Here is a 26,412-nt window from a genome sequence, read left to right as displayed (position 1 = left end):
ACCCCACCACGAGCGTGCCGCGGTACCGGCAGGGGAGGGGGAGGAGGGGGAGGATCAGCCGCTCCCTCCCGCTGCCATAAATTAAGCTATTTTAAAAATGGGTTGAAATAAAAAGAAATTGAAAACAGAGCTCTCGTTGCCGTGGTTAAAGGGTCAGCCGGCAACCGACGAGCAGCACGCGAACCACTGCCGCACAATGGCAGATAAGTCCTCCTGCGTGTCTAGACCCGGACTGGGCATCCGTCACGTCGCGGCTCACAAAGAAAGGCTAAAAAAAGCCGCACATCAACGGCCTGCGTAATTACAGTCGCTTCTTTCTTCATTTCTCCAAATAAAAAGAAAAGTCGCTGTTAGTAAGTGAATATGACCATCGTGTGCAGAAACGTTATGTACAAAACAGCTCAGCGACCATCGTATCATGCTACTATTTAAATCACTAGGCATTTTAGCAGCTCTACAGCATGACCAAAAAATAAGTTAACATTTGAAAATTAAGTACTTCACGAAATAACGCAAGTAGAAAGACAAAAATTGGCTCACATGCTTGAGATAACAAGGGGTTTTGGCGAAACCGAAAATGTGCACAAAAAGATCAGCAGGTGGTGCTTCATACGACACCAATGCAATAATTAGCAGAACAGTTGATTTTAGTGAAGACGGTGTTGCTTATAACAAATGTTCGACTATCGACCGTCATTCATCAACAATACATAGTCGAGGGACAATGTGAAATTGACTGTGCCTCAGATCAGTGGGCATGTTGAGAAATTGCCGTCAGATGATGTATTTTAGCATCCCTGTTGAGGTCGGACGATCGCGGTAGATTTGCTACTTTAGGAAACCTCGCAACAAATAATCACGCGGATTGTTGTCTGGGGACGTGGGAGGCCAAGCATGACGAACGTGGCGGCTCAGCACGCGATTCTTAGCCCAAACGATGTGAGCAAGGGGTCTTTCACACGTGTAGCAACGTGGGGTGGAGCATTTTGTACACGATTCTCATGTGGCATCACTGACGTGTTGCTGTCTATCACCATCTGTTGGCCAATTTTTGAACTTGTTTTTGGTGTCAGTAAAACCCCATATCTTTTCAGGCAAGTGTGCCAGTTTTTACCTCTCTATCTGCACTATTCCGTGAATAACGTGTTTTCAAATGTTGAAGGACTTTTGAGTCGCCCTTTAGGTAATTACATATGTGTACAGATCACCTCTGTAGCAGAAGACAGCACGGTAGCTCTTTGTACTCGATCGTGGCTACCCTCAGGAATAATAAAGCAAAAACAAAACAAAAAATACCTGAGAGAATTCCCCCCCCCCCCCCCCCCGAGACCATACACCCTATCTTCGCCTCTTTCCCTCCCACGTCCCTCCCTACCTGGCCCCCGCCCATCTGCCCCCCCTCTCTTCCCCTCTCTCCCTTCTTCCCTTCTCCCTCATCTCCTTGAGCGTGGCAGATTGTCCGTTTTTCTCATCGTCAGTGAGCCACGTCAGTGTTGTGTTTAGTGCTGTTCTCCTGTGCGTCGAGAGCTGTGATTTTAATTGTGTGCTGGCCTTGTACTTTGTGTTACTGTCAGTGACTGTTATGTGCTACACCAGGGCTTCCCAACGTGTGGTCTGCGGACCCCTTAGGGGCCCGCTGGCTCTTTCTACGGGCTCCGCGGCCACCCTTCACCAAATCGTGTAAAATAATGAGTAAAATTGTCGAATAAAAATGTGAAAATCAAATTCATCACTATTTTTTTTTCGTGTGAAACACATGTGTACTTTTACTTCAGGTCGTATACCCAAGCAGCCTTTGCGGTTCCAAAGTGAGAACGCATGCGTGCCGGAGAATGCGGCTTCTCTGATCGACTGTTTCGCAACAATACGGGGGTCGTTTGTGCGCTGGCTCACGGCGGTAGATGCACTGAAACGTTTTACGCATGCGCGGAGCGAGCTTTGTCGAACAATCACAACGCTCGCTGGCACGTATGTGGCCCCAGGCGTCATTAAATGTTAAACTTGCTTTGTCAGTGCACTACCTATTTCATAAGTCGATTTTTGACCTTCAAGTTGTTTTCATTCATCTCTAAACCAAAGACTATTGATACTTTGGGGGGGGGGGGGGGGCAGGTGAGGGGTCATTGGGAACATGGAACTTGGCATTAAGAAGCTTTCAGTTCCCATGGGTTTCTCTCTGAAATTTAAAGTTACTGTGCTCTTGACTGACTAGGGGTCCACTATGGATTTTCGACTGAAGAAGGGGGTCCACCTGCTGAAAAGGTTGGGAAGCCCTGTGCTACACCATTCGTCGATACTTCTATGCTCCGGTCATACTGCGCCTTGTGTTCTTTTAATTGTCCCAGTGAGTTGGTTTTTGTGTGCGCGACTTTTTTACGGTTTTTATCTCCATTTTACAGTCACCCCTTTTTTGTCTATTGTCTTCCATAATGTTTCCCCTTTTTTTATATCTATGTACACCATGTTTCCTCCTTTATGTTATTTTTGAATGTCTTCTATTGTTTGTTCTATGTCTTTCGACTGAAGAGCAGCGCATATGCTGCTGCCAGCCTGCCACAATGGGGAATTGAAATACAACTAAAAAAACTGAGTGAATTTCTCAGCGATGGAATTAAGATTACATGGGACAACCACACAGTATTAGTGACTAAAAACTGAGGAAGAGAAAGATCGAAAGAAAAAAGACGAAAAAAATGGGTAGCGCAGCTGCCTTCCGTGCGAAACGACCGGGTTTGTTTCTTGGTACCACCTCAGAATTTTTTCTGTGGTGGTGAGACCTGGAACGGGATTAGTTAAGCCTCCTGAGGTCAAAGGAGGAGCTGCTTGAATAAAAGAACAGCAGAACCATCAAGATTCATCTACCGAGAATAATGATTGGATTGACTGGCAACATGCTGATCACATGTCCCACAATCATACGAACCTCGCTCTTCGTACTACCCTATCGGCAGCAAGTGGAACAGGACTATGGGCTAATTCCTGAGTGGTGTTTAGCTTTACGTTTTCACTTATGTACACGACATTTGCTTCAGAAACATATGAAACTTAGACGTATCCGATAGTACGTAGTTGCTGAATGCAAGCTTGCAATCTCCTGAAAATGGAAGATCGGTGCAGAAATATGTAGCAACGTTAACAGAAAAAAATTTCAAAGAGAGCTGCTCTTTCACCGTTAGTAATACGGTATAATAGTATTATATGTGCTACCATGAATATAAAAGAAGCAATGTAGCGTCAAAAAAGTTTCTGGATATGGTGCCACGTCATGCTTTGAAATACACAATTCCGAATGTTGTACAGTATTAGTTTATTTAGTTGACCGGTTTTCGGCTTCAGCGTCTTATAATGGCCTTACATAATGAAAACTTTCTGGCAAATTAAGTGATGTATTTAATGTCATCAATTGGTTCTTGAACTACACCGACCATTCCTATCTTGTATCGTTACTGCTGACGATAAATGTCAGCAGTGATGGTTACACCTCCGAGAAGCAATTCGTGGTACACCACACCGTCGATGTTCCACCGTATGCATAACATTCTGCTTTGTATGGACTCAGTCATTCTTCAATCGTCCAACGCTGTCAGCCGCATTGCAACAGAGACATGGATACATCAAAAGAAGAGCAAAGAGGTGTCGTTCGTTTTCTGATAGCGGAAGGAGTAGGAGGAACGGACATTCATCAACGAATGTCACAAGTGTACGGCGAACAATGCATGTCCCTTGCAAGGGTTAAGGCGTGGAGCAAGCGCTTCAGGGAAAGACCGGTGTCGTTAGCCGATGATGCACGGTCTGAAGCACCACACTGCATTACCGATGACATCGTCCAGCTGTTGGATGCACACATTACTCACGACCGCCGAGTGACAGTGTAAGCCATAGTCGCTGTGGTCGGATTGAGCATCGGAAGTGTTCACACCAACATGAAGGAACGACTGCACATGCGCAACGCGTGTGCCCAATGGGTGTCCCACAGTCTTCAACCACACCAGGAAGCATGTCGGATGGCCCACTGTCTTGCTCATCTGGAGCGCTATGCTCGTGAAGGGAATGCGTTCCTATCACGAGTGGTGGCTGGAGATGAGTCATGGTGTCATCACTTCTAACCAGAATCAAAACGACAATGTCTCCAGTGGAAGCACCCAGGGTCACCAGCACCAACACAAGCCAAGGCCATTCACACGATTGCAGGAAAAGTTATGCTGGCGTTCTTCTTTGACCAAGATGGCCCCCTTCTGAATCACTTCCTGCAGAACGGGACAACAGTGAGTGGAACGGGACAACAGTGAGTGCCCAGCGTTACTCGCAAACATTGACCACCCTTCGTCAAGCGATCAAATCAAGTTGATTCCGTATTTCTAGATTTCCGGAAAGCTTTTGACACCGTTACTCACAAGCGACTTCTAATCAGGCTGCGGACTTAAGGGGTATCGTCTCATTTGTGGGACTGGATTCGTGATTTTCTGTCAGGAAGGTCGCAGTTCGTAGTAATAGACGGCAAATCATCGAGTAAAACTGAAGTGATATCAGGTGTTCCCCAGGGAAGCTTCCTGGGACCTCTGCTGTTCCTGATCTATATAAATGACCTGGGTGACAATCTGAGCAATTCTCTTAGGTTGTTCGCAGATGATGCTGTAATTTACCGTTTAGTAAGGTCATCCGAAGACCAGAATCAGTTGCAAAGCGATTTAGAAAAGATTCTGTATGGTGTGGCAGGTGGCAGTTGACGCTGAATAACGAAAAGTGTGAGGTGATCCACATGAGTTCCAAAAGAAATCCGTTGGAATTCGATTACTCGATAAATAGTACAATTCTCAAGGCTGTCAATTCAATTAAGTACCTGGGTGTAAAAATTACGAACAACTTCAGTTGGAAAGACCACATAGATAATATTGTAGGGAAGGCGTGCCAAAGGTTGCGTTTCATTGACAGGACACGTAGAAGATGCAACAAGTCCACTAAAGAGACAGCTTACACTACACTCGTTCGCCTGCTGTTAGAATATTGCTGCGCGGTGTGGGATCCTTACCAGGTGGGATTGACGGAGGACATCGAAAGGGTGCAAAAAAAGGGCAGCTCGTTTTGTATTATCACGTAATAGGGAAGAGAGTGTGGCAGATATGATACGCGAGTTGGGATGGAAGTCATTAAAGCAAAGACGTTTTTCATCGAGGCGAGATCTATTTACGAAATTTCAGTCACCAACTTTCTCTTCCGAGTGCGAAAGTATTTTGTTGAGCCCAACCTACATAGGTAGGAATGAACATCAAAATAAAATAAGAGAAATCAGAGCTCGAACAGAAAGATTTAGGTGTTCATTTTTCCCGCGCGCTTTTCGGGAGTGGTATGGTACGGAGATAGTATGATTGTGGTTCGATGAACCCTCTGCCAAGCACTTAAATGTGAATTGCAGAGTAATCATGTAGATGTAGATGTGGATGAAAAAGACCAGGCAATCTTACCCGTGGGGTCATTCTGCTCCACGACAATGCAAAGCCTCAAACGGCCAACACAGTCGCGGCACTCCTGCAGAAATACAAATGGGTGGTTCTCGGCCAACCTCCATACCGTCCGCAACTCTCTCCCTGTGATTACGGCACTTTTTGTCCCTTAAAAAGGCTCTGAGGGGCAAACGATTCGCCTCGGACGACGACGTCCAGCTGTACGAGCGGGACTAGTTAACATCGCAGCGCCGGGAATTTTATGAGACTGCCATTCACTGCCTTATGTCACAGTGGAACACGCGTCTCAACAGCCAGGTACTGGTTTCTGTAATCATGCCTCCGGCTCGTTTCTTTTTGAACGCCCCTTATATTAACCAAATAGTCGACCCATCAGAGACAGAACTATAAAGAAACAATTTTAACAAATGGTGCTTTATCTAACTATCGTAATTCAACAATTAGCATTTATGCGCTATTTTAATTGGGTAGTTAATATTTCAGCTATCGGAGTGGGTCTGCTGTTGATTTTTGTCCGAAATTTGTAGGTAGCACAAGCCCCTGGCAGCGCTGGAAACTTGTGGGACTGTGCGCGTAACGCACGTGGGGAAATTCACATGAATATTTACGCAACTTTACACCCGTTCGCTGGCATGTTAACATTTTACTCAGCTGCGCATATTTCAGCTTGTTTGCATATGCCATATACATATGCAACACGCCGACGCGTTACTGCTACATCAGTTTGACGTTTACATTTTGAGGTGACCCATTGCGAGAATGGCTATGTCACTAATGACCTGGTTAAGTAATTGCTTCAGTTCGTGGAGGAATTACTTGGCTCATAATGATTATTACCTGTAAACGTGATACTATGATGGGACTCACTATTGTTTTAGTGTATTTCCGGACGGTTTCAGGAATTTGGAGTCCGTGCTGGTCGACTGAATATGTGTTACTGAGGAGCAAACAGGTATCCTTGCAGCGTGTTTTTGTGAATGAAGGCTATGTCAGCAATATTCTTTCATCCCTTAGGGAAGTGAAGATTTATTTGTTTATTTATTTATTTATTGTTCCGTGGGACCACATTAAGGAGAAGTCTCCATGGTCATGGAAGGAGTCAATACATGAAATTACAACACGATTGTAGAAACAGATAAAATGAAATATAAGAAACATATTCAGTTGTAGATTGTAGAAACAGATAAAATGAAATATAAGAAACATATTCAGGCGACACGTCGTTAGTTTAAATAAAGAAAATCAAGAATGTAACACTGGAATTTGCTTAATTTTTTAGCTCTTCCAGGAGCTCCTCGACAGAGTAGAAGGAGTGAGCCATGAGGAAACTCTTCAGTTTAGACTTAAAAGCGTTTGGGCTACTGCTAAGATTTTTGAGTTCTTGTGGTAGCTTATTGAAAATGGATGCAGCAGAATACTGCACTCCTTTCTGCACAAGAATCAAGGAAGTGCATTCCACATGCAGATTTGATTTCTGCCTAGTATTAACTGAGTGAAAGCTGCTAACTCTTGGGAATAAGCTAATATTGCTAACAACAAACGACATTAAAGAAAATATATACTGTGAGGGCAATGTCAAAATTCCCAGACTATTGAATAGGGGTCGACAAGAGGTTTTCGAACTTACACCACACATAGCTCGAACAGCCCGTTTTTGAGCCAAAAATACCCTTTTTGAATCAGAAGAATTACCCCAAAAAATAATACCATATGACATAAGCGTATGAAAATATGCGAAGTAGACTACTTTTCGTTTTGAAATGTCACTTATTTCAGATACTGTTCTAGTGGTAAATAAAGCGGCATTTAGTTTCTGAACAAGATCCTGAACATGGGCTTTCCACAACAGCTTACTATCTATCCGTACGCCTAGGAACTTGAACTGTTCCGTCTCGCTTATAACAGGCCCATTCTGTCTGATTAAAATATCAGTTCTTGTTGAATTGTGAGGTAGAAACTGTAAAAACTGAGTCTTACTGTGATTTAGCATCAAATTATTTTCCACAAGCCACAAAATTATTTCATTAACTACATTATTTGATAATGTTTCAGTATTACACACAAGATCCTTCACTACCAAGGTGGTGTCATCAGCAAACAGAAATATTTTTGAATCACCTGTAATACTAGAAGGCATATCATTTATATAAATAAGAAACAGCAGTGGCCCCAGCACCGATCCTTGGGGAACGCCCCATTTAACAGTGCCCCATTGGGACTGAACATCATTACCACTCTCAATATTGCGGAGAATTACCTTCTACTTTCTGTTCTTAAAGTAAGAGGCGAACCCTTACTCCATAATGTTCCAACTTCTGCAGTAATATTTTGTGGTCAACACAGTCAAAAGCCTTCGTTAAATCAAAGAAAACACCTAACGTTCGCAACCTTTTATTTAATCCGTCCAAAACCTCACAGAGAAAAGAGACTATAGCATTTTCAGTTGTTAAGCCATTTCTAAAACCAAACTGTACATTTGACAGCAAATTATGTGAATTTAAATGCTGCAGTAACCTTGTATATACAACCCTCTCGCTAACTTTAGCAAATACCGATGGCATAGAAACAGGTCTATAATTATCAACATTATCCCTGTCTCCCTTTTTATAAAGTGGCTTCACTACCGAGTACTTTAATCGGTCAGGAAACCGACCACTCCTAAAGGAAAAGTTACAGATATGGCTAAGTACTGGGCTAACATACATGGAACAATACTTCAGTATTCTGCTAGATACCCCGTCATATCCATGAGAGTTCTTGGTCTTTAGTGATTTAATTATTAACTCAATCTCCCTCTTGTCAGTATCATGGAGGAGCATTTCAGGTAACAGTCTCGGATCACTTTTTTCTACGAGCGCTATATGATTCCCTGTTGGGACTAGGTTTCTATTTAGTTCACCTGCTATATTCAGAAAGTGATTATTAAATACTGTACATATATGCGACTTATCAGTAACACGGACATTCCCACTACGCACTGATTCTATATCCTCAACCTGTCTCTGCAGACCAGCCACTTCCTTTTCGACTGACCATATGGTTTTAATTTTATCCTGAGACTTAGCTATTCTATCTGCATACCACATACTTTTTGCCTTCCTAATAACTTTTTTAAGCACCTTACAATACTGTTTGTAATGGGCTATTGCATTTAGATTGTGACTGTTTCTAACGTTTTGATATAATTGCCACTTTGTTCTACAATATATTATTATACCTTTACTTAGCCACCCAGGCTGCCTGTTTGTGCTAGTACCCTGTTTTGAACGATCTAACGGAAAGCAACTTTCAAAGAGCACGAGAAAAGTCTTGAGGAAAGCATTATATTTATCGTCTACTGTATCAGCACTATAAACATCTTGCCACTCTTGTTCCTTGATAAAGTTTACAAAAGTCTCTATAGCAACTGGATCAGCTTTCCTAAAAAGTTGGTAACTATATTTAACATGTGTTGCAGCACAAAAATCTTTTAGACTTAAAATTTGTTCATCATGATCTGAAAGGCCATTCACCAATTTGCTAACAGAATGCCCTTCTACTAATGACGAATGAACAAAAATATTGTCTATGGTTGTTCTACTGTTCCCTTGCACTCTCGTTGGAAAGAATACGGTTTGCATAAGATTATATGAATTAAGGAGGTCTACCAGCATCCTTTTCCTTGCACAATCACTTATACAATTTATATTGAAGTCACCACATATAACTAACTTTTGTATTTCCTATAAAGTGAACCAAGAACCTCCTCTAGCTTTAGCAAAAATGTTGTGAAATCGGAGTCTGGGGATCTATAAATAACAACAGTAAGAAGTTTAGCTCCACTAAATTTAACCACACCTGCACAACATTCAAACACCTTTTCAGTGCAGTACTTTGAAACATCGATTGACTCAAATGGGATACCGTTTTTCACATACATGGCTACTCCCCCACACCGCAAAGAGCTCCTAGAAAAACTGCCAGCCAACCTGTATCCTGGTAAAGGAAGCCTCTGAATTATCTCCTTATTTAAGAAGTGTTCAGATATACCAATAATTTCACAGTCAACATCTATAAGCAGTTCACTAACTTTATCTCTAATGCCTTGTATGTTTTGATGAAATATACTAATTCCCTCAAATGTTTTGATGAAATATACTAATTCCCTCATTAATCGGATACCTAAGCTTTGTCGAAAGTGGTTTCTTTGTTAGAGAGACTTCCCTTAAGCAGGAATACCTGTCAGCTGACTTCAGTCTAAAAAAGGTACAGCTCTAACACCCACAACTACCGGAATTTTCCCATGAGTGATCCCACCACCTCCACCTATGCTGTCACCTATAAGCTTTACCAACCTCCCCTATCCATACCTGTTGAGGTGCAGGCCATGTCTAGTGAAACCCGTCCTGCTGATAGACTCCACCGACACCACTGAAATGTGACTCATGCCTTCTGTCATTAGCGCACCCCCAAGTCTCACGTTATTACGCCTGACGGCTGTATTAAGATGAGGCCGATCGTGACGCTGAAACAGTTCCACGAAATGCACATTCGTGTTGCCAGTCTGAGTGGCTATCTTTTCCAGGTCACTATCTATGTCATACTCCCCATCCCTATCAATACTATTACCAGCCCCACCCACAATCACTACCTGATCCTCTTTTGTAAAATCCCTACATAACCTCCATATGTTAAAAGTCACCTGAGCCAATCCTGCATTAGGCTTCACAATGCTGGTGACCTGGTACTCACTCCCCAAAACTTCCTGCAACTGCTGGCCTACACCTCTATGTATTAGTTAATTAGCGCAGAAATGCTCCGATAGGGGGAATATGCTCCTGTTTAAAAGACTCTGACTGAAAAATAGGATACCAGCTGCCTCATCCCAGTTTCCAAAAATTTTAGCTTGCGAACATATTAACGCTCATTATAACAATCAACTCACCCCCCACTCCCACGATCTCCCGTAACTGTAACTCTCTCATACCCACTAGTCCATCAATGTAATTAGCTCATACTCATCCGCTTTTGCTTGCTCATTCTCACTCAGTCATTTACCTCAACTGATTGTCACTATCACTTGTTGTCTCTCTGACTGTCAATGACTATTATCTCACAGCTACAGTCTCCTTCGTTCTCTCCTACTACTACTATCTTCACTCACTGTCACTGCCTCCCTCTTGCTCTCTCTTACTGCTATTATCTCACTCATTCCGTCCCCCCGCTTTGTCTCTTCTCATTATCATTCTCTCTCTCTTCCTCGTGGTTACTGTCATAGACACCCTCATTATCACTGGCTCTCACCAATTTCCACTTTCACCGTCTTTTTATTCATCTCCCAATCGCACTGTCTTCGTCACTCTTTCGCTAGAACTGTTCTGTCACTGGCAACTATGTTGCGGGGCCACTGTGTCCCTCTCTTCTCTCATGCTGAAATTGTCTCCTTCGCAATTTCTATGCCTCTGTCTACCAACTTCCAGTAACGTCAGCCGAAGAACCCAAGACAGAAGCTGAAAAGCAGTTTCTCGCAGTGATTCACTTCGCCGACCGTATGGCACAAACACAGCCCTCAGAGCATGCAGGGAACACAATAACGTGCTGTGTGACTTGTTCTTACGTTCCCTTCACATTTCTGCCGCCTTGTCACAATTAAATTACAAAGACGGCCGCTGAATCATTGATGTCTCCCTAAGACGTTCATTTAGAAAGAAATCCACGGTGACGAAATGAACGCATCTGGAAAACAACTCTGTCGCTTTTTATCAACATTGAAAAGCTGTTTCAGTTGCCTAAGTTTCCGCTGCTAGATTCACTTAACATAAAAGATTTCTAAATACAATACCGCGCCAACTGTAAGACGACTATCAACAAATAAAATCGACTCTACAGCTACGACTTTAGCGGTCTTCTTACGGCTTTTCCAACCCATAGAAATGTCACTTGACCATGCCCGAAACGTTCGTTTTATTCACTGATAGTTACATTACAATAAACTTACATGCAGAATTGTTTCCTTATCACCGCATTTACTACGGCCCTGGTGTCTTAGGTTTAACTCCCGGTGCTTTCAATGTTTATGTTTGTCACTAGAGCTTTCCACTGCAAGTGTGAACGGAGAAACGTGGGTGTATTTCTGCAGGACAACGACACATACTGGGTGGACGTCGTATTGCCGACCAAGCCAAGCGAGCAGTTCCACCAGGAGATGTGGTATTTCATCTCCAACCTGGAGCCGGGGGCGGAATATGAGGCTAAGGTCCGCGCCAAGAACCGATTCGGATGGAACCGCGATTCCGAAAGCTTCAAGTTTACAACGAGAGGAGTCGGTGAGTACCTACTCTTTGCCTAAATATATGGTATTCCTGGTTGATGAATTCAAGTATTTGAATAAATATTCATTACACATATGTTTATTTTGTCTAATCACAAACAGAAACAGTTAAGATATTTTAATTCTGAAGTCAGAAAATTTCCAGAGCACTTATCACCATTACATTCTCTCATATCTACAAAAAACAAAAAAAGGTCCCGACTTCGAGTCTCGGTCCGGCACACAGTTTTAATCTGCGAGGAAGTTTCATATCAGCGCACACTCCGCTGCAGAGTGAAAATCTCATTCTGAAAAAAAGAGTTTTCTTTAGTTGGCATCTTTTGCATTTTCAGGGGATCCCACACAGTTGGTAATTAATTTTATGCTACATGAACTTCAGGTGACGATGAAAAATACCGTGTACATATACGGGAAAAGTTTGTCATTTCATTTTTGCTTGTAACACGTATCGAAGCATGGTCACAAACGTTTAAGTGGTTTGATGACTGAATACCTCACATATGTTACTGAGACAATGCGCCAATCAAAAATAAGTATACGTATAATTTTAAATACCTGCGTTAATTTACGTTAACACAGACGAGAACATGCGACTAGTATCTTTTTAAGCGACACAAATTTAGTCAAGCGTGGTAGTCATCGTTTCTAATGATCACTGTTTTGCAGAACAAAGGAATTAAATTTCAGATGAAGTACATCTGTTACAGAAGTTGATAACCTTCATACTCATGCTATACTGCTTTTTATTGTCATTACGGTTGTCTTCACTCCGAAGGCTGATTCGATTAAGCTTTCCACGATACTTTGTCCAGTGCACGAGTATTTCTTTCCCAAATAACTACAGTAACATACATGCATTTTAACGTGTTTATTGTACTCATTCCCTGGTCCCTTTCTACAATTTTTATCACCCACACGTCTCTCTTACCACACTGTCTTTTCTTTGATACCTAAGTATGTGGCCGGCCGAAGTGGCCGTGCGGTTAAAGGCGCTGCAGTATGGAACCGCAAGACCGCTACGGTCGCAGGTTCGAATCCTGCCTCGGGCATGGATGTTTGTGATGTCCTTAGGTTGGTTAGGTTTAACTAGTTCTAAGTTATAGGGGACTAATGACCTCAGCAGTTGAGTCCCATAGTGCTCAGAGCCATTTTTGAACCTAAGTATGTGTCCAACAAGCGATCACTTCTTATATTCAAGTTGTTCCATAAGTTTGACTTTTCCCCAGTTTGGTTCAGTGCCACCTCATTATTTAATCGGTCTACAAATCAGATTACCTGCATTCTTCTACAGCGCCAAATTTCAAAAACTCCTAGTCTGATCTTCTCTGAAGTGTCTACTCGTCCACATGACACAAGTGTACAAATGCGCACTACATACATAAACCTACGGGAAAGACGTCCTAATACTTAAATATATATTAGATTTTTGCAAATTCCTCTTTTACATAAGTGGTTTTCATGACATTGACAGTGTGTATTTTACATCCTTCCTAGTTTGCACTCTCTGACAGTGTTACAACGGCGTGGAAAAAACCTCAAAGTTCTCGTTTCTTCTCCATGAATGTTAATTCCTACTTCAAATTTCTCGTTGGTTTTCTTAAGTGCTTTTTCACTGTACAGACTAAATGACATCGGAGAGAGTCTACAGGCTTCTCTCACTCTCAAACACAATTTCCCTTTCATGTCATTCTATTGCTATAATTGCAGTCTGGTTACTGCTCAAGTTGGGAATAAACTTTCGCTCCCCGTATTTTATCCTTGCTGTTTTTAGAATTTCCAGTCAACACTTTCAGAAATCTATCCCTAAACCTACAAATTCCATAAACTTATTCGTATTTGTACAGTTGCTTCTCATTCCTTCAGCATCCTCTTTCATTTTTCTCAAGACGGAATCCATCCTTCCTGTACCTATTTTCTAAGATATGTCGTAGGGTCAGTATTGTGGCGTATGTTCCTACATTTCTCTGCAATCAAAACTTATCTTCCTGGAAATCCGGGTCTACAAGATTTTCCATTCTTTTGTAAATAATTCCTGGCAGCACGTTGCTACCATGATTTTAACTTAGCGTTCCGTACTATTCACTCCTGTCAGTACCTAGACAGCATTAGAAATATTAAAGTATTCTTGAAGTCTGAGGGTATTTCGATAATATCAAGTAACTTGTGCACCAGGTGAAATTGTTTTTTCATGATTGGAACTCTTCAAGGGTATCAATAATTCTAATGTAGTCTCGTTACTCCAAGACGCAATTTTTACATTGATCTTCCAAATTTTTCTCCTAGTGTCATATCTACCGTCTTATATTCACGTACTTCTTGATCTCTTTCCTTATTGAAGTTCATTTTCCTTGGAGAGTCCTTCTGTATAGTCCTTTCACATTTCCTCTTTCCCTTCTTTGTTTAGTACTGGCTTAACATCGTATTCTATTCATCCCTTCAAAAGCTTCTTTGATTATTCTGTAGGCGGAATCCATCTTCCTCTACATGTGCACGCTTCTACAGCCATGCGTTTGTCCTCTCGCTATTCCTGCGTAACCACTTTCCTCTTTGTGCCAATATCATTTTGATTCGTCTGTATTCGCTTTCGACTGTTTCATTTGCTGCCTTTCGTCATTTTAGTTCAGTATCTCCTGTATTATCCAAGGAGCTTGTCATTCTTTCCTATTTCGTCCTATGTTTCCTTCACCATTTCATCTATCAAAGTTCCTCTTTCGTCTTCTATTGTATTCCCTTTTAGACTACTTTAGTAAGTCGTTGCCTAATGCTCCCTCTGGAGTCCTCTGAAATCTACATTTCTTTTAATTCATCCAGATCCAGTCTCCTTAATTTCTTACATTTTTGTAATTTATTCAGTTTTAATCTGCTACTAATAAGTACTGAGTTATCGTCAGACTCTACATTTTCCTCTGGATATTTCTTACAGCTTGAATTATTGTTTAGAAATCTCTGTCTTACCTTTACATAACCACTCTGAAACCTTCAGTGTCTCAGGGCCTCTCGTATGCGTTCAACATTCTTACATGTTTCTTGAACTAAGCTTTGACAGTCATTAAATTCTGTTCATTATTCAACAGGGCGTTTACACTTTTCATTTCCTTTCCCCTCTCGAGTTTTCTCTTTCTATTTTTGCTTGTCTTCATTTTTCTTCTATCGAATTGCCGTTCCCAGTTGTAAACGAATATTCGTCTCCGTTGACTATCAGAATCATTTCGTTTCTCTCATTATATAATCTTTCAGTCTCTTCATTATGTACGGAGCTACTTGGAAGCTTGAGTTGTTGTAGTCATTCTTGGTTTAATGTCATCTTGCTAGGATAATGTGTTATTTGTATTAGGTTACCTGCATTTCTGTTTTCTTATTCATTGTTAGACACTGTCCTACATTACTCCTATTTGATTTAGTGTTGTAACCAGGAACTCACCTGATCAGGAGTCCGGTTTTTCCTGTCAGATCATACAACTAATTCCCATTATGTACATTTCCGTTTTTATATTTTCTAAACTATCTACTCGATTAAGAGATATAAAATTCCACGCTACAACCCGAAGAAGGCGAGATATGTTTACCTCGAGGACGACATCCTACTGAGTAGTTCCTTTCCGGCCATCCTGATGGGGGACTGTTTTACCCCCGGAATATTTTTTCCAAATTAATGGTATTATTTAGCCATACGGTAAACATGCATGCCCTCGCGAAAAGTAACGGCGGTAGTTCCTCAACGCTATCAGCTGTTCACACGGCCATGTTAGCTAATGTTACAGGACCAGATAAATAAATGATCCAGACTCTCATATCAGCAACTTCTCGGAATTCTGCTGCCACCGTGCATAGTTATCTCGCCTCTCTACAGATACCCCTCTGCTGGTTATTAGTATCTTTGAGGCATTCAAGCCACCCCACCTCGGCACGGTGCATGTTTCGTGGGGGAGGGCACAACCGTGCTGTATTGTATTTATTCATTCACTGTGTTCATCAGGAAAATTACGGGCGATCATTTGAAGCGGGCATTAGATTTATATTCACCCTTTGAGAATACTCTGTGTTAATCGAAGAACAAGGGATCATGGATTACTGTTTTTCCTCTTGTTCTAAGTTCAAGGTATAATTATGATTGTTGGCGCATGTTTACTGCACAACTCTTTGGGCAGCACGTAAACAGCAGTGAGAAATAAGTGCTTGTGATAGCATTCGAAGAGAAACAAATGCTGTACGTCCCGTTAAATTTTCCGAGTTCATAGGTACACTATTGAGAACTTTATACAAATTACAATCTGTGTAACAATAAACGCGTTCGGATACTTCAGAGTAAAAAGAACTAAAACCACCTGTCAAAATACAGAAAAAGTAGATGCTCGTGAGATATCTATTTACATTCAGTTTTAATGTGAAGATTAGTCCGAAGTCTGCAGTTTAACAAGACCTCATTTGGCGTAAACGAAAGTAGCATTTTCCGACGGTCGTAAGCTTTCTCACATGATTTCTAACCTGACACCTACCTTCCTGACCAATCAAACTTCTGAACGATCTATGCAATCTTTTCACGTAAGAGTGCGTGCGTGAACGTCTTGTCACTGAAGGCCAGGGAGAACTATTTTCGCAACGCCACGATGATATGCATTTTCATCAGTTCAGTTTTTAACTGTTACTGACTGCGAAAAAGGGAATGTAAATTAAGTTTTCACATTTATGTAATCACGTTGTTTTGATTTTATGGTTATTTTTCTACATTATTTTGGTATGCATAACGAACAATTCAATGTGGCAGTGAAATATCGATGTTAATCGTGAACAGTGCACTAACTTGGAAGTGTCACGGTTTTGCTGTGCTGTCTCCTGCTTCAGAGGCAGGAATCAATAGTCTAATCAGTAGAACACATCCATTCTAAGTACAGCTGAATTACTTTAAACCTATTTGAGACGGCAAAGAATCAAGAAAAGGTTTTCAAATACATACTGAAAGGTTTGAGGATGGTAGTAAAGTTAACTCATACGATTCTAACAAGTAACTGACTTGCAGGTAAAAGAATCTGTATCTATACTTGTATATTTCTCGCTGTGATACGTAGACACCGATGTTTGTGTGATTCTTTAAGTCAGTATTTGTACAAATGAGTGAACTCTGTACTATGTAGACCATATTAATCACACAAAAGATGAGGTCATTTTAATTAGCAACTATGAATGGTTGTTCTTCTTTTTGTGAATAATTTCCATAACCGCAATAAATTAAACTTCAGCCTTCTTATGTAACCTACTGACACTTTGTTATTTTGCACTCTTTATCTGTCGTATCACTTAACTCCTCCGTTTATCTTTTAGGTCACTTAACCATGAGCAATTTTTAAAATCATGGGAGTCATACCACGAAAGTACAGTTTCTGCCGTAAATGTTGTGCTTCTGCACAGTAACTAACGAATTATAAATCAGAACAGAACTAACGGAAACGGCAATGTATTCCTATATGATTACTTTTGACAGTTTAGTGGATCTCCAATACTTTCTTAGTGCCTTCTTAACGGCTTAAATTTGTTTTCTGTCGCACCAGATGGTAATGAGTGGTGCTAATAAAGAGTAAGTGTCACAAACCAGCAAACAACGATACGCAAGATACGGTGAACAGTTTTGATATCAATAATCTTCATTCCTGGAACGTTACAACAACAGTAACCACCTCGATCAAAAAAATTATACAGTCATTGGGTTAATTACTGTACACTATGCTTCCAGCTGTTTATTGTAGAGGCTAACTGTACTCTCCTGCTCTGCTTACATTAGCAGTATCTTTGCATCGCCCTTTATGTACTGAAATTTTTATTTTTCTGTTCCCTGCAAACGCAAAATAATATGTTTATCGTTACAATACGTTTACTACTATGTGTAGTCCGATTTGATAACAGATGTAATTTAAAATTTCTCTAGAGAGATGAAATAAACTACCTTAGTAAAGTGATTTTGCAGCCATCTTTTAAACTATAAATGATTAATGCGTCCTTAAATTGTGGGAATATTTATGTATCTTCGCCTTCACACAGATTCTGAAATAATTTATTAATAAATCTAGAATTATTTATTTTCTATAATCCATATCAGAATTAATGGGCAATTTCTCAATTTATGCTTACTAATTTGTACTATATTTCACTTTATAAACTTTTGTTTCTGTAAATGATAATCAGGTTATCGATGTAAATATTATAATTGCAATTAATTACAACAGGTTTGCCAGGTTTACGAAGGCGCAGTTTCAAAATTTTACGCTTTTATGAGCGTAGAGAGCAGTGTTATTACTGAATTGGCCGTAACGAAACCCATTGGTAGTATCACCCTTGCCTATGCACTCACCTGCAATATTAATAAGCATGATAATAGAAAAAACTTATTTCCAACGATATTCTCTGACAAGGAAGTACTCTTCCTTAACAGACGTAAAGCCACCTCTGTGATCTGGCAGCCCTGGAGTATGTGTTGTTGCAGCCAGCATTTGCTTGTGTGAACTCTTGCTTGCAGATTTTCATTTTTGTTTTTTCTGTCTGTCTGTCTGTCCTCGCACACGGCAGAGATGCCCTTGTATGAGCCCTCACCCGAACCCGCAGTTTTCGCAGGTCAGTCGACTTTCACTCTTTTAAGCTTCTGTCGTCCTATGCTTCGTGATGGTAAACGTCCCTTGCATGTACAACGCGGCTCCATTGTATCTGGCAGTAAGTCACTTATACTTAACGTAACTCGTTGAAACCAATTAACTGAACTTCACGTCGGCGCCCGGAAAACACTCAGCAGTTATGATGAGCATACTATAATTAAGCACTATATGTAGGTTTGGTGGCAAAAGTGACTGCTTTGGTCAGGAGAAGCTCGAGTACGTACCTGTGAACGTTTGCCATCACTTTAAGACTACTTTATCTTGCTTTAGAAGAATATAATGAATGTGTTTTTACTTATTATTTGCCTCAAATATTTTCTTTGATTTATGTGCTTCTTATTATACTGCATGAACTCTGTACGCTTGTTACTACTTATGCACATACTTCTAGATAATCCCTGCTAAGAAACAGAAATTGCAATAAATGCTTTCTTTGTATTTTTTGTAAGGAAGTGCGTTTGTAAACTAAGCAAAATGGTGTCGGGGCCAAGTTTAGAACACCGCATCTGTGTACGGACATTTGTTTTTCAGTAAGCCACTAGTTCTGAGGATGAATACACGATGTGCTAAACCGAGATTTAAAGAAAGTACGGTTAGTGCGAGTCATTTTATGTTATGCTGGTTATTCCGCCGTATCGTACCTCATCTTATATTTCTGTTCTGTTCAGCGCAATTATTTCTTTACCGCAAATTTTTTTTAGTTTTTAATATTATCAGTAACTGTGAAATACAGTAATCTCTCTCTCTCTCTCTCTCTCTCTCTCTCTCTCTCTCTCTCTCTCTCTCTCTCTCTCTCTCCTTACAAAGAATAATTGTGTTACTTCATACTATTACCTCATTTATATTTCCTTTCCATGTCTCTTCTCAGTCCAAGCCTTTGTGAGAAGTTTTTCTGTCAACTGGAGTGATTTAATAGGAGAAATATGTAATTATGTTTGCACAAAACTTCATTACGTTTGTGTGAGAGGGGATTCTGCTGTCACCATTTCTGAATTACCAAATTCTGTCATAATTTAACATTCAGAACTAAAAACTAAATTGTAAATTAAAAGTGATGTTTAAAACCATTAACTCCAGTGACGGAAAAAAGCAACGCCAAGAAATAATTAATTTGGAGTAATGAAATTTCGGGAAGCCATTTGTCTAATTAACATATTTTAGTGATTAACATTGCAAGATCATAGGCCAATGAGATAACCCACTGCAAACGTGAAACGCTGATACATTAAGAAACGGTGTAACCGCCAGAATATTGCCACTCGGCTACTGGCTCACTTCCCACAACAGTGAAACTTTTCTGTATATAAAGAGCTGCCCAAGCTTTAACAGGCAATATTTCAAAAACGAGGCCTCATGGGCACCTAGAATTTTAGGGTATGATAGGTGCCTATCCACACTATAAGCAGGCAGTGGGAGCTCATAACTCGATGCACCTCCGATAAGGTCCCCTCGTGAGGCAGAACTAGCTTCATCAGAAAACATAACAAAGCTCTAGACTGACCTTCAATTAGCTCTCGCTTGACACCACTGAAGTCGCAAATGGCGGTCGTTTGGGGTCAGTGGAATGTACGGTACAGTGCGTCTGTGTCGGTGCTGTCCTTTAACTAACCGATTTGTAACACCTCGTCGCGTCACTGTAGTACCAACCGCTGCTTAAATAGCTGCTGTAGATCCAGATGATGCGCCAGAGCCACAAGGTGAACACGATGGCCGTCCCTCTCGGTAATGCCACGTGGCCGTCTGGAGTCAGGTCATCTTGCTACCGTATGTTCTCGTGACCAGCGCTGCCAGCCATCATGTGCAGTGGTTATATTCCTGCCAAGTTTTTCTGTAATATCGCAGGAGCATCCAACTTCTCGTAGTCTTGTTACATGACAGTGAGTTGCTGATCTTTGTCACCTTAAACGCATTCCTGACTAACACCAACTCACCACGCCCAGTCTCAAAGACAACTAATCTTCGGGCCGTTACAGCGTTATTAAAAGAAAGAACTGGCTTGCATTCACTTAGTGGCGCTACTAACTGCACTCTTATGCGGCTGGTCCGAAATTTGAATAGACATCGTCTCTCTAATTCAGAAACGTAAGTACCAACTTTCCTTTATGCCGCGCAACTGCTTCTTGGTGTTGCGATTTTTTCCCGTCAGTATATTTCAGATTTGAGCAACTTTCCGTGTTGGGTACTAGGGGAAACTCTTTCGACTCTGTACAGTTAAGTTTTAATTGTAATAACACAGAAGAGACATTATGTCTCTAATAATACTCTGTCTTGTGTTACATGCGAGCAGAACCTGAGGTCCGTGACATGGGCATCATGGCTTACGGACCAGCGGCGGAAGCGGGCGACGTGGCCATGTCGCCACTGATCATGGCGATGTGCGTTGTCGCCAGCGCAGCACTCAGCTCCTAGGTGAGTTTCTGTTTTCTGCCACTTCAAGTAACACATGGGTAACATGTTCCCGGAAACGAAACGCTGAGAACTTCCAATGTCCGACATAATCCGCTCAAAAAGTTCCGAGACTGATTTTATTGCTGACGTACAAGCGACGTCAGCGCAGTAATTACGGTAGAATCGTAAGCTAACAACTCTAAACAACAGACGCGCATTCGACGTGAGCAGGCAGTTATAACTAGTGGATATGAAGCCATACTGTGTCAACATTGTCATAAATCACAAACGTGGAGCATCATCTAGAAATCAAATTTTTAAGACATTCTCCAGAGGGTTTTCAAGATGGGGAAGAAGGGAGAAGTTTTTACCGCACAGGTTGACTTACAATCAAAAACAATGAAGCTTGGAGAGCTACCGCGAATTGATTGAAAGGCTAAATGCGTACAGTTTTTTTCCTGAAAAAATCAATACCTGTAATGATACTTGCTGTTATCAATAAGATCCTACCACAAATGACAGGGAGTAGAAATTCACATGAGCGGTCACGCTTTGACGCCGTAACTGAAGTTCAAGCTAGTGTGGCTTTCTTGTTGAACAGCATCCCAAATAAGGACTTTTCTTACAGTTTCGCAATGTTGTATGAATGTTCCATGCATTGTGGAGGCAGACTATGTCGAACACCCGAAGCATTAACACCACCATCTTTACTTTTCTCTAATTTTCTTATTAATACAGCCTCCATATTTTCTGGAAAAAAATTGGAAATTTGTGGTAAGGTGTTATGGGACCAAACTGCTGAGGTCGTCGGTCCCTAAGCTTCACTATTCAATCTAACTGAAACTAACTTACGCTAAGGACAACACACACACCCTTGCTCGAGGGAGGACTCGACCCTCCGACGGGGGGAGTCGCGTAGGCCGTGACAAGACGTCTCAAACCGCGCGGAAATTTTTTGGTTGGCAGGGTCCTTAGTGCCAGAGTATGGACCAGAAAGTCACTGGGTACTGCGCAGAAATATCTTTAAAGGAATGAAAAATAACAGTATAATAAGGAGTACAAAGAAACAGAACACACGTTTCACTTAGCGAAAAATGTATTAAACGAAAAATGCCTTTCCTGGAACTGTAAAATACGTCGTTATACAACAATAATCGAACCAGAAGCACTCCACGCAACGCAGATACCCTCCAATACAAAGCATTAAAACAGAAATTAGAAGTAAATTGATGTAGAACAATGACAAAAACCTTAGGACAAAAAAAAAAACAAAAAAAAAAAACTTTATGACGAAATATTCAGCCATATACCCAAACTACAGTCGCAACATGCCACGGAATAATAGTGCGTTGTGTGAAAATAAAGAACCTGTTAATGACGATCCTTTGCTATATTTTTTATTATAAAGTAAATTTAAGAAATTTATGTGATATCAAAGATCGTCTCATATGCTCATAATGAGCGGAGAAATCTCATAGGCAAATTCTAATGAAGAGGATATACAGTGGTATTGTGTTAGATGTGAAGGCACAGTTACAAGTGGTCGTCAGATAAATCAAAGAGTATCAGATCAGACAACTGTGGTATGTATGTTAAACATATGTCAATGCTGTTAACTCTGAGCAGCTTCACATCGTCATTGTTAAAAGTTAACGAATCATTTATGAAGGTTACCAAAGAGACTTATTATCTAAATTTACTATCACTAGAAATCCTGTTTTTTAATGTTTATAGTAAAGTTTTGCATACAAACAAAAGTAATCTACGTTACTAAAGAGACGACTCTACACATAGAAATGAGATATTTAGATGACATATCAGTAGTACAAATGTATGATTCAAAACAAAAATCTAGAAAGTTTGAAAACGTAACATTATATATTGGCAAATAGAGATAGTAAACTTAGGGATGGAATGAGCAGTAACATTACAGGATGATACCGTACCTATATTGCTATATGTATAAAGATATATATATAGGTAGAAATCATATTTACTTTTAATATCATACAGGCAGCTTCGCACGTCGTCTATAATTTTATTACCTCTACTCATGTGCTAATATGTGTAATTAAATGTTCACTTTTCTACAGTTTTGTTTCTGATATGTTACCATTTTATATTCCAGAAGTGGGCCCTATGTAATTAAATATTAATGTGATGTTAATGCTATTTAACTAGATTTGTCTGACGAGCAGTTGTAACTATCCCTTCACTTGTAATACACAGCCATTGCACTTCCTTTGGATTTAGATTGCCTGTTAGATATCCTCGTTTTTATGAGTGTGCCAGATGATCTGTAATAAGGTATGAATACTTCATAAGTACTCTGTAAATTTAAATCGTAGTAATTGGTTTGTCAGTTTTATTTTCAGTAGTTGTCATGACATAAATTTGTGAATGAATAAAATCACTATGCCGGAGAAAGTGGGAAGATACAGGAGACGGAAAGATTAGGAGGACCCCAATGTTACCCAAAGAATAATAAAAAACAAAAATTGTTGTGTCTGTTGCGTTTTCTTGTATTGTTGTTTTGTGTATTACATTCTGTCTGCAGTTATAGAAGGGAATCCATGCCCTGTACTAAACTGTACTTACATGTACTCAAACTGTCGTTAAATTCCTTCTAAATGAAACTTAAGTCGTGTTCTTGTCCTCTACAGATGGAGTGCGCGCGACTGGGTGTTGCAGGTCATCCCCGGTGACGAAGCTGGAGTCATACCAGGACAACAAGACATATGAGCAAAGAGAATTCAAACTCTTTCAGACCCAAAGACTGCTTTCTTTTGTAACGTATCAGGAAGTCCTGTATTACCGACATGTATGACGTGTATTTAACCATGGAATAGCTCTAAGCGCTTTTCTGTAACGGTCCTCCCCAAGACAACAGATTTTTTGTGTATAAACATGTACAATGCACGTTATTTTATTGTAGCATTGTTTACGGAAGGTATCATTTTTTTAGTTTAGAAAGAAAGACAATCCGAGCACCCGTCTCAAGGCGAAGCACCACCCGTCTGCGGCTACTCCAAGAGGCCGACGGGAGCTGTGACGTCACACGGGAGAGGCGCGGGAAGCTGCGGTTCTCCCGCTGAAGTTGGTCGGAGCCTGTTTCGTGACGTGGCGTGAGGTTGCCGCACGAGTCAGTGTCGGCTTTGTGCACTATACGGGAAGTGAGTTACCTGCCGCCTGGATAAACTGACGGCGTGGCGTCTGTGAAATGGCGCGAGATCCAAATCCATGGGGCCAAAGTGAGTCGTTTTAAAAAGAAAAGGGGGAACTTTTGAGTATCGTGTGGGATTTGGAGATACAATATTAATGCCTCCGTGGCGAGGACATCGTTTTGTAAATCCACTGATGTTTCGCTACAATTTCTGATTTTCGTACGGTGTATGTTAATAGACGATGCAGTATCAGTAACAAGTTATCTCATAATGAACAAATATAATGTATTCAATCAATGTGCTGTTCCCAAAATAAATTTAAAAAATGCTTAGTGATGTCGTAGCCTAACTTATCGTTTTGATTCCAGTTGGTGTATCTACAAGATGTATTATTTTGCAGTATATTATTATCAAAATGGACGAATATAAATCGCAAAGCTACTTCATGAATGTGTGACATTTAATATACTCCATCAAGATTACAAATAAATCCATCCGTAGGATTACCAGTAACGCGTTTGAACCATAGTTCTAAAATGTACTTTGCCCTTGCAATGACTGTCGTTCATTCGGTCATCACTTTTTTAAAAAAAAAAAAAACCAATGTACTGCCATTGTTCTAAATTAACATCATGAATATGGCTCAATAATTTCAATGATACACGTAGTTGAAGGATGTAGCAACACTATCACATCATGATAAAGTAAAATAACGGTTCTAGAATGAAAGCTTTAGCCACTGTATTTGTTGACGATAGTCAAACTCTGTAAATAAATGGGCAAAATACATTTTATAATTATTAAGCAAGTAATTTGTTTAAAGCTATTGATGTTACGTAGGATAGTAATTTGTCTAATACAATGTATGTGACTGTCGCTATATATCTAAAGACTTTTATTTTTTTGAACAAAAATATAAGAAATGTATCTTTGTAAGTGAGCCAGAAGTTCATTTGAACGAGAAATAAGAAAACAGTCTAAATAATTTTCGAATATTCTAATGTGATATAAGACGAAAACAGTTCCAAACATGGAATATCAGTTTCTCACAAGCGTTCTTCTTTTTGGAAGAGATGAAGGAAAGCTGCCACCCTCCAGTCTTACTAATTTGCCCATACTCTTTTATTAATTAGTACTGATGTCTAAATGTTCTATTCATTTTTACCTCACAAACAATAGATTTCATACAAACCTAAAGGGAAGAGACTCTGTCAGAACTTTGACATGTTTTTGTAAAATGACTAGCAAGCAATACATCTTTGCCCAACACAGTGAAGTGTTCTTACTCTCTTGTTGCCAAGGACAAAGCTTGTGAAAAAGGAATGAAGCAGTAATATCTTCTCTCGCTTGTAGCACCCATTTGTAAAGGTGCAGATACCTATAAATGTCGTGATATTAATTAAAATATTTTCTTGTGTCATTGTCATGATAATTATTGTTCAAATGAATGGTGTTGCAAACTCATGTACTTCTTTTTTTAGCAGACCTAGGACACTTAAAATGTGACAGGATGACTGAAATAAAACATTGAGTACATGAGTTTGTATTGCATAAATGAAGCCATTAATTCTCCTCTCCCACTGTTATTTCGTTGTGAGTAAGTGTCTCGTCTGTTCAATGGTATCACATGTGTGTATTTTGAGACAAGGAATTGCTGGTCATTTAGTAATTGGCAGGAGGAAAACAAATACTTTGTCTCAAGTACGAAAGGTGTTGCATACTTTACTTATGAAGTTTGCAGTACATGCTAGAAAGGTGCATGTATGTTGCAATCACATTAATTTTATTCTGAGCTCCACTTTGTTTTCTCTTTCCCTGGAGGTAATTTCTTTTGATGTAACAAGAATATGAGAGATCCTAGAAGTAGCAGTAATATATAAATTTTAAATTTTTTTAAGTTGTGCAGAATATAATAATAATATGGAGGCTACAAAGAAGTCTGCAGATACCTGTTTTCACAAAACGTACCCCCTTCGTATCCTACAGCTGACCAGCAATTTCTTGCGCCCTGTGTTTTAGTACCAGTGCTAAAACTTAGGACTGTAAGCATCAGATAATTATTTTGCTTAAAAATGCAACTATTTTTATCACATTACATCTACACAACTTCATAAACGCTATAATACTATAATAATTGAGTGTGTACATTTATAAGTATCGGATAGTTATTGTGTACAACTAGCATGTATAATACCTAATATTTTGTTTGTTCTTTGTATTTGACAACTATGAAATACAAACTACGTTGTGAATATTGTTGCAGGTGTTGATATATAGCTTTCCACACCATCTCAAGATCAATCTTCTATTACATATGTTACAGTGTACATTATAAGAGCAAATCTGCCTCTATTTAAAAATAAAAACGAATGAACCTATCATTTTTACAACATGTACTTTGCTGATCTACAGCAAAACCATTGTTTTTATGTTGCATGAAATGTTAC

General features: G+C 40.1%; 1 protein-coding gene across 2 annotated transcripts in view; it reads left to right on the top strand.

Moving 5' to 3' along the window:
• Positions 1 to 24,622, top strand: part of LOC126484509 (limbic system-associated membrane protein) — a 965,824-nt gene extending 941,202 nt beyond the window's left edge. The window contains exons 8-11 of one of the 2 annotated variants that reach the window (XM_050108045.1): positions 11,581 to 11,767; positions 18,331 to 18,375; positions 20,701 to 20,822; positions 23,465 to 24,622. In XM_050108045.1, the coding sequence (XP_049964002.1) occupies positions 11,581 to 11,767; positions 18,331 to 18,375; positions 20,701 to 20,822 (354 nt within the window). In that variant the 3' untranslated portion in view covers positions 23,465 to 24,622. The remainder of the gene's footprint in view (positions 1 to 11,580; positions 11,768 to 18,330; positions 18,376 to 20,700; positions 20,823 to 23,464) is intronic. The other variant, XM_050108046.1, reaches the window with a different exon arrangement.
• The last annotated feature ends 1,790 nt before the right edge of the window (positions 24,623 to 26,412 follow it).

This window comes from Schistocerca serialis, chromosome 6, assembly GCF_023864345.2.
Source record: "Schistocerca serialis cubense isolate TAMUIC-IGC-003099 chromosome 6, iqSchSeri2.2, whole genome shotgun sequence".
NCBI classification, from domain to species: Eukaryota; Metazoa; Arthropoda; class Insecta; order Orthoptera; family Acrididae; genus Schistocerca; species Schistocerca serialis.
This window is presented reverse-complemented; position numbering and strand designations above follow the sequence as displayed.